Here is a 14937-nt window from a genome sequence, read left to right as displayed (position 1 = left end):
CTCGACAAGGCTTGTGCTCCACAGTTCTTCATGGCCTGATGCTCACTCACTCCTGCCTTTGGGGAAGGTTCCAGAAGACAGGTATACTGTGCTCCCCTAACTGCTGCTGACTGGTCCCACCTGGTCTCATGGAGAAAGTACCTGGTTAACATGGAGCTAGAGCTAGGGCCTGAGCCTTGCAAAAGCAGCAAAGGAGGCTGAGGAGCTGGAGGCTGGAAGCTAGAGACCAGGGCTGAGTTCTGTGTCCAGGCTTGTCCTTGACCAAACCTTGAACCCTCTTCTGGGTGGTGGTGGAAGGAGGCTTCTCCATCCCAGTGTTCTGTATGACCTAGAACAGCCGGGCCCCAGCTCTGAGCCCCTGGGCCTCAGTCTCCCAGCCTGTCTCTAATGGAGAAGTGGGATTCCATCATTGTTCTAGCATACACTGCCCTGTTTGGGGCTGGCTCAGAGAGTGCATCCATGCGCAAGGTGCCCAGCAGCTCAATTTGGAGCTTGAGGATCTAAAGGGATGAAAGTTGGGGGTCCATCACGGTGCCAGACCTGGCTTGGAGGGGGTAGGGAGAGCACTGGCCGGTCCTCCACTTAAGAGTGGGGGCAGGGTCAGCCCGGGGGCGTGTCCCGGCTTCCGGGGGACGGGCGGGTGGGCTCGCCGGGAGGAGACCCAGCCCTTTGAACCTGGGAGTCCCAGGGTGGCAGGGTGGGCGCGGGCTGGCGCTGGAGCCGAGCCGGCGCGGCTGGAGGCGGAGCGGGCGCGGGCCGGGGCCGGGGCTGGGGCCGGGGCCGGGGCCGGGGCTGGGGCCGGGCCGGGCAGGGCGGGCGCCTCCCCTGCAGCGGGCGTTGGCGACGGTGGCAGAGCGCGCCGAGCCGCCGGTTCCTTGGCAACGTCCCCGGGAATTCAGCGCCGCCGCTGCGCCCCGCGCTCCCTCCCGCCGCCCTCGCCCGCGGGGGCCGGAGGCGGAGGCAGCCGAGCCCCTTATAAAAGGCGACCGAGGCGGGCGGCGGAGGGACAGCCTTGCGCTCCGATCCGCGGCCCGCTCCGGCCCCGCTCCAGGCCGCGACCTCGCCAACCCTCAGCCATGGCTCCGAGGCCGCTGCCCTGGCTGCTGCGCCTGGCCGCGCTGTGCCATCTGACCGCGCTGCTGGCTGGTGAGTGGAGCCCGGCACGGAGAGGAGGGCGCGGGCCCAGGCCCCGCTCGGGACCCCCGGACCCAACCCTAGGGCCTCCCCAGCCCCGACACCCCGACACCGGGGTCCCCCCAGCCTCGACACCGGGGACCCCGGGCCCAACCTAGGGCCTCCCCAGTCCTGACTCCAGGGACCCCAGCCCCGACACCGGGGCCCCCAGGACTGACACTGGGCACCCCCAGGACACCCCCTTGCCGAGGAAGCAGAAGAGGCTGTATGGGAAAGGACCCGGGAGCAGCTGCAGACCCATCCTTGCGGGGAGGGGGAGAGCTCCCCCCCCCCCCCCCCCAGCCACTGCCTGCTTGGTGCAGAGGGGCAGGCGGCTGCTGGGTGACCCAGGAAGGAAGGGGCTTCGGGTGGGTGTGAGAAGGCGGGGAGGTCCAGGAGGCCCCCATGGGGAGGAGGTGGAAGGCCCTGGACACAGCCACTGGGTCTTCCCACCGGGCTAGGCTTCGCTCCAGCCTAGGGGACAGCCAGGACTTTCTCCCCTCCTTGATGTCAAGGCTATCAGGAAAAGGGGAGTCAGGACCACTGAAGGTCAAGGTCACTGCAGTTTAGGATGGAACTTGTCATGGCTGCACTGGTCTGTACTGGTCGAGTCTCCCCAACCTTCTCCTCCTCCTTCCAGGCTTCCATCTATAGTCACCTGCTTTCTGTAGGAGAGGACCTGATAAGGCAAGGGGTAGTCAGCTCTGCTGATATCTGTAAGATGGAAGCCCAGAGAGGTTTAGACACTGGCCTGAAAAAGCACAGCTAACCAGTAAATCAGGACAGGTCTTGAAGCAGGAGAGAGCAAGGATTCTCTGTTGTCACCATTTCACCATTTCTGTGGGAGCCCACCTCCTCCACAGACCACTGGGGCAGCTCCTTTGGCAGGTGGAGGCTCAGAAAAGGTGGCACTTTGCCTGAGGGTGCACAGCCAGTTTAGAAGAGTGAGAGAACAAGTCTCCGTCTCCAGGATATCTCCATGGAGCAGAATCAGTGGGAGGAGGTGGGGAGTGGGGGGGGGGTGGGATAAGGGGTGAAAGCAAACTACTGCTCAAGCCCCAATACCTGAGCTTGATCCCTGAGGCATGAGGTGTTCGGGGACAGTGAGCATTGGGAAATGTGTGTGTGTGGGGGGGGGGGGGGTGTCAAATAGGGAATGTTTTGCCAGCACCTTGCTGTGTGTCCCTGCGCAGGGTCTTGCCCTCTCTGGTCCCAGCTACTGTAACTATGGACAGCTACTGTCTCTGTGGTGAAGAAGCTACTGAGTCTAAGCAGGCATATGGGGGACAGAGGAGGATTCTAGTCTAGGAGGTCCTCCGGCCTGAGGACCCTCAGATTCCTGCCCTGGCTTTGCTGAGAGGTGCTGAGCGTCATGCCAACCTTCCAGATCCTCAGTTTCCCCTGCAGTAGAAAACCAGACGTTTCACCAGGCCCTGTCTGAGCTCCCAGCGGGGGCCCGGCTTCAAGGCAGCTGCGTCAGCCCCCAGTGTGGTTCTGCAGGGCTGTGTCAGGCGGCCGCTCCGCGCTTTATATAACAAACCTGCGGATGCAAGTCAAAGCAGGGAATTTTTCTCCCCAGCACTGACGCATTCACTCCCACTCAAGTCCCAGCAAGAAAAAGAAAAGAAAAATCTGTTTTCAGCTGCTAGAGCCTTCGCCACTGCTCACGGTGGGGGTGGAGGGGCAGGGGAGGATGCGTTCTGATGTCAGATCCAGGCCCCCATCCAATGTCAACAAGCCGTCCTCTGTGTCTCTGTGGGTTGCGGTTTCTGTGTCACAAAGCAATACTGCATTGTGTCCGTGCATTTGTGCTCGGTGCCCACTAAGTGACAAGCACACCTCTGGGGGCCAGGGCCACCAGGGAATGAAGGGGACAAAGGTCCTGGCTCTTAGGGTGCCGAAATTCCAGAAGAGAAGATGGACACTACACAAAAGAAGTCAGTAAAGCCTTTGGTCCTTAGAAGAGATTATCAAAGGAGCAAGGGGGAGAGGGGGAGAGGGGAGAAAGGAAGAGGGGGGCAGGGGAGAGGAAGAGGGAGAAAGCTAGCGCAGGGTCCTTAGTGGGTAATTTTGCCCCTCCTATTTGACAGTTTTTGGAGACGTTTTGGTTGTCTCAAAGCTCTCGCTGATTTCAGTTGGGCAATCCTCCTGGCATCTAGTGGGTAGAGCCAGAGACACTGCCACACGTGACGCAGGGCCTCCAAACCCAGTGGCCCAGGCCACTGGCTCTGCTTCTCAGCCTTTAGCTCTCACCTCATCTCTTACATGGCCTCATCTCTGGTCTCTCCTTCCTGATTCCCACTCTCCCCCACACACACCCCAGTAAGATTGTACTATGTTCTGGAACCTGGTGTTTCTACCAGGTATCTGTGGCAAGGCTGGCATCTCCAGGTCCTGGGTGGAAAATGTTCTGCCACTAATAGCTGTGTGGCCCAGGGCAAGTGGCTTAACCTCTCTGATTCTTAGCTTCTGCACCCAAAAGAAAGAGATAACGATACTCCTTTTGCAGGGCAGTTGAGAATTAATAAGAGCCAGATATGCAGGTGCAGGATCAAACGGGGTTTGATCCACAGTAGGTGCACCCCCTCTCTGCCAAGCTTTGATCCTGGTTTGGTGTCTTCTACCTGCCTGTAGGGCTGGGAGCCTTCAGAGGGCAGAGACCGGCCTTGTTCATGCCTCTGGGCCTCCTCGCAGCACCCAGCACAGGGCCAGGCCAGAGGAGGGAGCAGTGCTTGGCTGACTGGATGAAGGGCAGTCAGATGGCGTTTATGGGGATGGAGGTGCTGGCTACCAACCCAGCCCCAGCACCTGCTCAGGAAGAGATCAGGGCTTGAGACAAGAGTCTGTGTGGACTCAGAAGTATTTCAGCATGTGCCTGTGAGCCACGAGGGAGGAAGGGACGGCGGGAGGGAGGGGGTGGATGGGTGGATGGATGGATGCCAGGATGGTAGGTGGATGGGTGGATGGATGATGAGTGAATGGGCTTGTGGGAGATGAATGGGTGGAGAAGATGGACAGGTGGCAGGTGGGTGCCTGGAGTGGGTAGGTGGGTGGATGAGAATGAGTAGAAGTTGAGAGGAGTCGCTAGGTATACAGAGTGAGCAGGAGATTGTCAGGACAGGGTGAATGGGTAGGTAGATGTGTGGATGGGATGGAGGGAAGAAGGGAGAAATGGCTGAATGAATGATATAGGGTGGATGATGGATAATGGAGAGAGAGTGGATGAGTACATGGATGATGGAGAGATGGTAGACGAATGGATGAGTAGGGTGAAGGTGGGGTGAAGGGAGGGAGAAATAAGTGGAAAGAGGGAGGGATGGATGGATGAGGGAGGGATGGTGAATGGATGGATGATGGAGAGATAGTAGATGGATGGGTGATGGCGAAATGGCAGGTAGATGGATGAGCAGGTAGGTGGATAGATGGATGGATGTGTGGATGGGTAAGTGGGACTTCATTTTATGAACATTTATTGAATACCTACTTTGTGCTTGTTGCTAGAAAAGAAAGTGAACACCAAGACAGATGAGGTGCCTGCTTTTCTCCTGATGCTCATTAGAGAGCAGATGACCGGCGGGCCGGGGGCCTTTGTAGGAAAACACACTTTGGCCGCAGGAGGGGAAAGGCCTCCTGGGTTTGCACACAGCTTTCTTGGCAGGACCCAGCCCTGAGCTCAGCCACGAGCACTGAGGTGGAAGGTGGGGACTCGGGGGCCTGCGTGCCTTTATGGCTGGCTCTTGGCAGCCATGCAGGTGGGCTCTGGGGGCTCCTCTCACCGGTGGCACAGCCTTTCTTCCCCTGTGTCACAGGCTGAGCAGGGCCACCTGTCCTGGGCTTCCAGGAGGACACTTGCCAGGCCTGGGCAGGGGTGGCCACCTGGCCCCGTTCCCAGGACCGAAGGAGGCCACAGCCGGACCACACTGGAAACCCACTGGGGAAACAGCAGTGTGATTTCCTATCGGGCTCCTCAGAAACAGTCTTCCGTCCATCCTAGCAATGACAGTGTAGCCCCTGGAGGACCCAGCCCAGGCCTACAGCCCGAAACACCTTCCCACAAGAGGGGTGGGCCGTGACAACAGGGAGCCATGGCGAGAGGAGGTGGCAGGTTCCTGGAAGTGTGTGTGTGTGTGTGTGTGTGTGTGTGTGTGTGTGTGTGTGTGTGCCTGCGCATGCGTGTGTGTGTGATTGGTATTTGCCAGTTTTGTTGTGTTGGGATTTAATTATGTGGTGGTACTGGATTTGGAACTCAGGGTTTTACCCAGGCAGGTGCTCTACCCCTTGAGCCACACCCCCAGCCTTGTTTAACTTCAGCAGTTTTTCAGATAAGGCCTGAGGCTGCTTCAGTCCTCCTGTGTCTTCCTCACAGGCTTGGATTCTCAGTGTTTGCAAACCCTCTAGAAACCTGACTGAACTCAAGCTCTTCCTCATTTTTTTGTACCCACTGTTCCTGAGCTTCCAGCGCACACACAGTGTGCACACACACAGCACACACTCCGTGTGCGCTCAGCGTGCTGGAGAGGTTTGAGGAGTGAGAGAGGCAGAAATGGGATGGAAATGGAATGCAAATGCATCAAATGTTATGTGAAATAATTGGGTCTAGTCACCTGCCACCTTCATACCTGTCCTGTGTGTCCCATTGTTTCACTTGGTACTCAGTCATTTGCATGCCCTGCTCACCCCATTATGTCATCCTTCCTCAAGGATGTGCTCCTCCTCCTCCTCCTCCTCCTCCTCCTCCTCCTCCTCCTCCTCCTCCTTTCTGTCTCATATTCTTAGTCCTTGTGCCATTCTTCCAGCCCCCCACCACCACTTTATTCTGTGCCAGTCTGGGGCTTGAACTCAGGGCCTGGGTGCTGTCCATGAGCTTTGTGGCTCAAAGCTAGCACTATACCACTTGAGCCACAGTTCTACTTCCAGCATTTTAGTGATTATTTGGTGATAAGAATCTCACAGACTTCCTGTCTGGACTGGCTTTGAACCAGGATCCTCAGATCTCAGCCCCCTCCTGAGTAGCTAGGATTGCATGCCTGAGCCACCTACTGGTATCTGGCTTCCCAGGTTATTTTTGAAATAAGATGTCACTTCTGGTCTTGGAAGTGCCTGGATCATGATCCTCCTATTTTAGACCTCCAGAAGTTGCTGGGAGAAAGAGTCTGGTGGACTTTTCTGCCTGGACTGGCTATCACCACGATCCTCCCCTTCTCAGCCTGCCTCGTGGCTAGAATTGCATGTGAGAGCCCTTGGTATCTGGCTTGCCAGTGCCTCTTCTCCTGGGGTGTGCATCCAGCAGAAGCCCCGCCCTCGCATGGTGGCTGCAGTTAACCTATTTAACAAGCATCTTGCCTGGCTGCGTGTGCACACATGTGGGGTCGGGTGCATGTATGTGCCAGCATGCTTGTTGGTGTGTGTGCTCACACGATGTGGACATAGGAAATGTGTTGGGATGGATAAAGGTCTGAGAGCCTTGAACAGGAAGCTGCCCAAGAAGGAGAAGCAGGGCCCACTCATGGGGCCGTGGCTAAGCAGGTGAAGGGGAAGGCCAGGCAAGGGAGATGGGCAGGGGCATGGGCCCAGAGCACAGGAACAGGCCTGGCAGGAGAGCCTGTTCCTTCACTTACAACTTCATTAGAAAAGACACCGAGGGCTGGGAACGTGGCCTAGTGGTCGAGTGCTTGCCTCACATGCATAAAGCCCTTGGTTTGATTCCTCACCACCACATACACAGAAAAAGCTGAAAGTGGGACTGTGGCTCAAGTGGTAGAGTGCTGGCCTTGAGCAAAAAGAAGCCAGGGACAGTGCTTAGGCCCTGAGTTCAAGCCCCAGGACTGGCAATAAATAAATGAATGAATGAATATATAAGACTCCTCTTCACCAGTTCCTGAGCCTCAGTGAGAGTGTATATAGTAATTGTCTGTTATGGAAACTAGAGGCCCATCCCACTTGGGTGGAGGAAGAGGCTGTTTAGGGTGTGGGGCTCTGTCTTGGGTGGTATGGTGGGGACACTAGAAACCAGCTGCCCCTGGGCAGCCCTGGTGACCAGAGGTCTCTGTGGACACAGGACAGCACCTGGGCGTGACGAAATGCAACATCACGTGCCACAAGATGACCCCCAGGATCCCTGTGAATTTGCTCATCCACTACCGGCAGAACCAGGAGTCCTGCGGCAAGCGTGCCATCATGTAGGTACCGTGGGCACCCTGGCTCCCAGCAGCCCCTCCACCCCTGCCTCCACCCCTGCCCACCTCAACCTGCTCCGCCCCAAAGGCCTCTCAACATGCTGCCCTTGCTCCCTCCCCCCCCAGGCACCTCACTGGCCCTAGTATCTGTGCCATGGATGGAGGTGAGGGGTGGCTTCCAGAATGGCACAGTTTATGGGCCTGAAGCAGCCACTGGCAGGGCTCATTCCTCCTGGGCTGTGGCCAGGGCCCCCCATTAGAATCCCTGGGAGTGGGGAAGCAAAGCTTGGATCTTGCAGTACAGGTCCTGGCCCCTGATTGCACTGCCTGTCTTCTACAGTTGGTTTCCTTCTCTGTAACATGGAAGCTGGGACAGTGAAGGAGCTAATGTCTCTCCAGTGCTTGGCAGGGCCAAGTGGCTGAGGTCACCAGCACCATGTGACAGGCAAGGACACAGAGCCCTAGGAGGCTTTGGGGCCAGATCAAGATAAGTGTTCTTGTACCCTGGGGCTAGTAGCTCATGCCTATAATTCTAGCAATGCTGGAGGCTCAGATTTGAGGATTGCGGTTCAAAGCCAGCCCCAGGCTGGAAAGTCTAGGAGACTCTTATCACCAATTAATACAGCCCCAAAACAAAACAAAACAGAAGTAGAGCTGTGGCTCAAGTGGTAGAGAGCTAGCCTTGAGCAAAACAGCTAAAGGAGAGCACAAAGCTGTGAGTTCAAGCCCCAGCGCGCGGGCATGCACGCGCGTGTGCTCACACACACACACACAATCACTGAACCATTTTATTTTGGCTGTTAGAGCGTTCTGACCATCGTGGCCCCTTGATCCTCTTGGGGTATCTTGGGATCACTGCCCCAATAACCTAGACCTGAGGTCCTTCACCAGGACGACTCTGGGCCCTCCACAGTCTGGGCCAGCCAGGTCTGACAGCAGGAAGTGGCCCGTGGCCCTCTGCATGTAGCCCAGCATGTCCTCTCCTTACTCATGCAGTTTCTAACAGGTATGGAGCCTGCTCCTGCCTGGCTTTTCTCCTCACCCATCAAGGATAGCTTCCCCCAGATGCCTCCAAGTACTTGCTTCTGTCTTCTTGGTGAGGAGACCTGGGAAGTAGGAGAGGGGCAACATGGTCCCCCCTAATGGGATCCGCAGGGCCACCCCGGCTTCTTGGACTTCTCTGGCTTCCTAGCATCCTGGAGCCAGGCACATCCCACCTTGATTTGCCCATCTGTAAAATGGGGCCCCACAGCTATCTTTCAGGCTGTGGCACAGAGGAAGGGGCTCAGCCAGCTCTCCCTCATAGCCTTGGGGGTGAGCCAGCCACACAGCTTCAGACAACACTCAAGATCCCAATGGGGGGGCTGGGGATATAGCCTAGTGGCAAGAGTGCCTGCCTCGGATACACGAGGCCCTAGGTTCGATTCCCCAGCACCACATATACAGAAAACGGCCAGAAGTGGCGCTGTGGCTCAAGTGGCAGAGTGCTAGCCTTGAGCGGGAAGAAGCCAGGGACGGTGCTCGGGCCCTGAGTCCAAGGCCCAGGACTGGCCAAAAAAAAAAAAAAAAAAAAGATCCCAATGGGGCCACCAGACATAGGGCTCTAGCCCAGGGCACACACTGGGAAAGGAGGTCCAGAGGCGAACCAGGGAAAGGAGCTTGGTGACGTCAACTTCCAGAGTGAGGAGACCCCACTGCAGAGCCCACCTGTCTATACCTGGTGCCAGAGAACACCTGTGGCGTCTTTTCCCCATCAGAGACCCCTGGCACAATGGGAACCATAAGGCCATTAACACTGTTGTTGTTATTATTGTTAATAATAATAATAATATTTTTATGCTGGCACTGGGGCCTTGAGCAAAAAGCTTAGGAACAGCACCCAGGCCCTGAGTTCAAGCCCCATGACTGACAGAAAGTGTGTGGGGGAGTCCTTCCTCCTGAGAATACCTCTGTCCTAGTTCTTCTGGGGTGAAAGGTCCCCTAAGGTAGACAAGCCTGACTCCATGTTTCAGGTTAGGCCTCAGGCCCCGGAGGCTGATTGGCCCAGGCTTCATCCCAGTAAGTGGCATTGGGGTTCCAGCAAGGTCTGCTCACCTGTGTGTCCTGGGCCCCTTGCCACCCCAGCCTGGCTTGCTGGTATCTGGGCATCACTGGGTCCCTGCCCTCTTCCTTTGTAGCTTGGAGACGCGACTGCACAGACTCTTCTGTGCTAACCCAGAGGAGCAGTGGGTCCAAGAAGCCATGAAGCATCTGGACCGGAGGGCGGCTGCGCTGAGTCAGAACGGTGGCACCTTTGAGAAGCAAATCGGTGTGGTGAAGCCAGGGGCCACCCCGACCTTCAGGGAACCACCCCGGCCTGCCGTGGCAGAGCCTGACTCTGCCACCGGGGAGAGCAGGAGTTCCGAGATGACGGCTTCTTCCCAGGAGGAGTGGAGGCCCACGGGGACATCCCCGGAGCTGCTGGTAGAAATGACTACATCCCTGGGGACTAGGTGGCCCCCGGCTTCCGAGGCTCACGATGGAGGGCCTATAGGCGGGCCTGAGGGCACGGAGATTTTCCATACAGGTGCCATGTCTACTACCATGGAGTGGCAGGGTTCTGGCCTCCGGGTTGAGGCTCCCTCCCCCCAGGCCTCCTCCACCCAGGCCCCCTCCACCCAGGCTCCCTCCATCCAGACCCCCACCATTTCACAGCTAGCTCCAGAGGAGAATGTTGGATCTGTAGGCCAACCAGGATGGGTCCAGGAACAGAGCCCCAGCCCGGAGAACTCTCTAGAATCTGAGGAGATGGGCCCTGCTCCAGCTCACACCAATGTTTTCCAGGACTGGGGGCCTGGTAGTATGGCTCATCCTTCTGTGGTCCCCAGCTCCGCGGAAGGGACCCCTAGCAGGGAGCCAGTGGCTTCTGGCAGCTGGGCCCCCAAGGCTGAGGAGCCCATCCATGCCACAGCAGACCCCCAGAGGCTCAGTGTCCTCATGACGCCTGTCCCCGACTCGCAGGCAGCCACCCGGAGGCAGGCAGTGGGGCTGCTGGCCTTCCTTGGTCTCCTCTTCTGCTTGGGGGTGGCCATGTTTGCTTACCAGAGCCTTCAGGGCTGCCCCCGCAAGATGGCGGGGGAGATGATAGAAGGCCTTCGCTACGTCCCCCGCAGCTGTGGCAGCAACTCGTATGTTCTGGTGCCAGTGTGAGCAGCCCATCTGCCCGCATCCAGTCGTTTGATTCAGAAGGTGCCTGGGGCCCCCCCACCTTCATACCCACCCTCACCCCAAGGGCCTGGCCTGAGCTGGAATGATAGGAATGGAGAGCCAGGATCCTCCAGCTGCTCCAAGTCCCCAGGGGTGGCCCAGGAGGCCACCCTTGACCTTTCTCCACCTGTGGGGGACAGAGGAGGTGGCCTCCACATGCTCCCAGACCTGAACACTCCTCTGCTGCTGGCTGGTTAGAGGCTCCCTAACACTGTCCTGGCCCCAGTGAGCAATTATTTATTGACTGCCTAGCTCCTGACCCTCTTCACCCTGTGAGCACGTGGCCCTTCCATCTCCCAAAGAAGCAGCTGGCCCGGCCCCTCCACCCTGACCCCTTCTGCCCGCAGACTTCCTGCATCTCCTGGTCCTGCTGCAGTCGCCAGCCTCTCCCGGGCAGCTGCGGTGCTATCTCCCTCTTCCCGGCGCTTGTACAGAACCCACCTCCCAACCCGGTCCCGTCTTGTCTTGCATGAGGCCAGTGCTGTGTGTCCTGGGACTGCCACTTGCAGAGCTGCTGGTGTCACAGAAAGATAGATGAGGGTGTCTTGGTGACTTTGGGGTAGTGTTTTGTTTTTATTTTTATTTTTTCCTGGTAGTAAAAGTTGGTTTTGTCTGATGGCTGGGCTTCCAGCCCCAGCTGCACCCTTCCTGCAACAGGGCCCCCATCTGTGAAGGAGAAGAGGATGGCTGGCAGGTGGCCATAGCTTGCACCCACTGACACCACACATCCCTTTGCCCCAGACCCTGGACACAGCCCCCAGCCTTCACCAGCACAGCACCGAGGACAGCCAATGCTGGCCAGTAGACGGGCACTTATTTGGACCTTGTGGGCAAGCAGTGGTTTGACAGATTGGGTTTTGCCCTGTGGGCCCCCTAAGTCATGCCTGGGCTGGGGAACTGCAGGAGTTAGAAGGCAGCTCTGAAATCCCTCTGTATCCTGGCCAGGCTCCCTACTCTACCCCTATAGCCCATCCAGAAGGATGAGAGGGGTGGGGAGGGAGGCAGAGGGCACCCCCCCCCCACCTCCAGGCCATGGCGCTGCGTGAAAGGAGCCAGGGATAAGCTGCTGGAGGGCCACCCTCTGGGCCTCTCTTTAGGGACCCAGGTAAGCTATGGCTTGCTGTGGTCTCACACAGCCAGGGGCTTTCCTGTGGCCCTAGTCCCCGTCTTACCTTTAGTCCCCAGAAAGCACCCCGCCCTGAATCCTTCTCTCACCTTTGCCCTCACAGAAGGTGAACGGGAAGTCCTGTGTGTATCTGTGGAAGGGACTTCACCTTGTGAGGAGGACAGGGGAGGGAGGGGCAGTGGCCACAAAGTCCAGGGCTGGTTTGGTGGCTGCTGAAGATGGCCTCACCTGGAGGTGAGGGGTCTGGCCAGCACCCCACAGCCAGAGCTGGACCTGCAGACCCGCTTCTTGGGGCCCCTGGTGGCAGCTCATCATGTTTGTCCCCAAGACTGGCCTTTGTCCTCCACCTGCAGAGCCTCTCCTGGGCAGGGCCAGTGACTCACACCTTGGCAGGTAGATGCAAACAGCTGTGGGCTAGGGAGGGAGGAATGAGGAAAGGAACAAACCCTCTCATCCCACCTTTGCCCTGCTGGCTAGGACAGCCTTTGAGGACTGATGAGGGAAGGGGTTCCCCCTTCCCTGGCTGTGGCTCCTCCCAGAAGGACAGGGACAAGCTGGGGAGAACTTTGGAAGGAAGTGATGGGTCCTTTTGCTTTTTCAGCCCTCATTATCGATGTCTGTGCCATTTTGTATTTTACTAATAAAATTTAAAAGTCTTGTGAGTCAAACGCGGGGGCTTTTTCTGGGGCTGGCTTGGGGGTGGGAGGTAACATGGGGAGGGCCGAGGTGCCCTGTCTCCGCCCCATCTTGTGAGGGAGCAGAGTTTTTTGTTTTGTTTTGTTTTCTTTTACAATTAGCCCAGGGGCTCTGGGAGTGAAAGTCAGGCAGGTTGGGCCCATGCCTAGGCTCTGTTCTGCCCAGCTGAGTGCAGTTGGGTCAGGACCTTCACTTCTCTGGGCCTGTAGCAACGTGGTGTGATGTCTGTGGCTCGTGAAGTCCCATTCTGTGTGTGTGGAGCCCTCTCAGGGATGTTGGTGTCACTGTCAGGGATGAGCCAGTGACCCAGGGGAACAAATGGGACCACTGCCTCGAGTCACAGACGGAAGATGGCTTTCTCCGGGGACCTGGGGGTGCAGGGACGTGACTGGTGTGACCCTCCTGGTGGCTGCCAGGAGCCGCTGTGCAGGTTGGGAACAGCACAAGCGCCCATGCCACCCCACCTGCGGACAGACAGCACTTCGTGGATTCCAAGCGGCGCGTTCTCTCACCGCGACCTGAGAACTGGAGCTGCTCTGCCTAAATGCCTTCTCATAGTTGACTGCAACCCGTGCAAGTGGTTCACGCCTGTAATCCTAGCTACTCAAGAGGCTGAGATCTGAGAGGATTGTAATCCAAAGCCAACTGGAGCAGCAAAGTCCACAAGACTCTTATCTCTAATTCACCACTTAAAAAAAAAAAAAGCCAGAAGTGGAGCTGTGGTTCAAGTGATAGAGCTCCAGTCTTAAGTACAAAAGCTCAGGGATGGCGATCAGGCCTTGAGTTCAAGCCCCAGGGCCAGCCAAAAGTAAAAGTTTATTGCATATCAGGACAAATTGCCATCTTAGAACATCTTAGCTTCAATGTCTACATGTTATTACTTTTTTAAATTAGAGGACTAGAGCTGGGAATGTGGCTTAGAGATAGAGTACTTGCCTAATATGCATGAAGCCCTGGGTTTGATTCCTCAGTATCACATAAACAGAGAAAGCCAAAAGTAGTGCAGTGGCTCAAGTGGTAGAGCGCTAGCCTTTAGCAAAAGAAGCTCAGGAACAGTGCCCAGGCCCTGAGTTCAAGCCCTAGGACTGGCAAAATAAAAAAAAAAAGGAGGAATATATTAGTGTCAAGAAACTGCACACACAAATTCACTTCCCTGTGTTCTGTCAGATGACTTAGAGGATCTGATTCTGGTTTAAAGCCAGCCTGGGCAGGAAAGTCCATGAGACTCTTATCTCCAATAAACTACTCCGAAAATGAAGTGGCACTGTGGTTCAAAGTGGTAGAGTGCTAGCCTTGAGCAAAAGAGCTCAGGGACAGCACCCAGAGCCTCAGTTCAAGCCCCAGGATGGGCACAAAACAAAAGAAAAGAAAAAGCAGTCAATAGCAGATCCCAGGAGATTTTGTACAGGGTTTTGTTTCTACTTTCTGCTGGTCCCTGAAACCAGGCTGCCTGCCAAGCCCCGCCCGGTCTCCCAGGTTTGAGTTTGTGGTTCCTGTGGGAATCTGTGATTGATGTTAAGCTGTCCTATAGCAGTGGGGAGCTAGTTCTGCTTCCCCCAAACTCCCAGTTCATGCACCCCTCCCGGGAAGGAGCAGGCTGCAGCCACCTCAGACTTTGAATGATTGCAGCTGGCCCTGTCTTTTGATGGCAGACAGGAAGTGTGCTGTACGTGTGTGCCTCTGTGTGTGTGTGTGTGTGTGTGTGTGTGTGTGTGTGTGTGCTGGTTTCTCTTTCAGTTGCAGAAGCAGTGAACAAACGGAAGCGATTCCAACCACTAAGGTGATCTGACACAGGAACAACAATAGCCACCATTTATTAATATTTCCACGTGCTGGGCAGTTCTCTCTCTGCCATGACCTTTACCTCTCCCCTTGCTCTTTCTCCAGAACGTGGATCTTAAGCACTACGTCTGGACATGTGAGCTCCCAACACTCACTTCATACTTCCGATCTGGGGGTGGCTGGTGGCACTGGGAATTTGTACCCTCAAGCTGCAGGAACCCCACCCACCCCCACCTCCAGCTCCACCATGCACTGCCCTCCACAGTCGGGTCTCACAGCTCCCTGCACAAGTCCCTGTCCTTACCCCACCCCCAACCAGTGACTGACCATTTGGTAGCAGCTAGCCAGGTCCTCCTTTCTCCCACCCCCCACCCCAGTCATACACTCTAGTTTCCTCCCCACCCTCAACTTCCCCTGTCACTTGGACATTCCCAGAAGAATGAGGCCAGACACAAAAACACAGAAGTGAATGGCTGGGAATTTCCAGCTTTGGGCTGAATAACATACGCCTGTGTTGCATGGAAGTGGGGTGGGGAGGGAATGTGTGAATGTTTGAGTGTATTATGTGTGTACTACACACATACCCAGCTGCCCCTCTGTGTGTGCTCGTGTGTGTGTGTGTTTGCAAGTGCTTGGGAGCCCAAGGCCCAGGTACTTCCACTTAGTCTGTCACATGCTTTATCCACAAATAATGACTCAGCGGCAAGGACCTAGGATAAGATCCAGGCCAGGCTGGCT

The 14937-nt window shown here is 56.6% G+C and overlaps 1 protein-coding gene across 1 annotated transcript; it reads left to right on the top strand.

The window, feature by feature from the left end:
- Window positions 1-927: 927 nt before the first annotated feature.
- Window positions 928-12377, top strand: Cx3cl1 (C-X3-C motif chemokine ligand 1). The gene is made up of 3 exons (XM_048355520.1): window positions 928-1146; window positions 7232-7352; window positions 9527-12377. Exons 1-3 carry the CDS (start codon window positions 1077-1079, stop codon window positions 10536-10538), a joined length of 1203 nt encoding a protein of 400 aa, XP_048211477.1. The 5' UTR covers window positions 928-1076; the 3' UTR covers window positions 10539-12377.
- The last annotated feature ends 2560 nt before the right edge of the window (window positions 12378-14937 follow it).

Source organism: Perognathus longimembris, chromosome 10 (assembly GCF_023159225.1).
Source record: "Perognathus longimembris pacificus isolate PPM17 chromosome 10, ASM2315922v1, whole genome shotgun sequence".
Taxonomy (NCBI): domain Eukaryota; kingdom Metazoa; phylum Chordata; class Mammalia; order Rodentia; family Heteromyidae; genus Perognathus; species Perognathus longimembris.
Note: the sequence above shows the minus strand (reverse complement) of the source record. Positions and strands in the feature narration are given on the sequence as shown.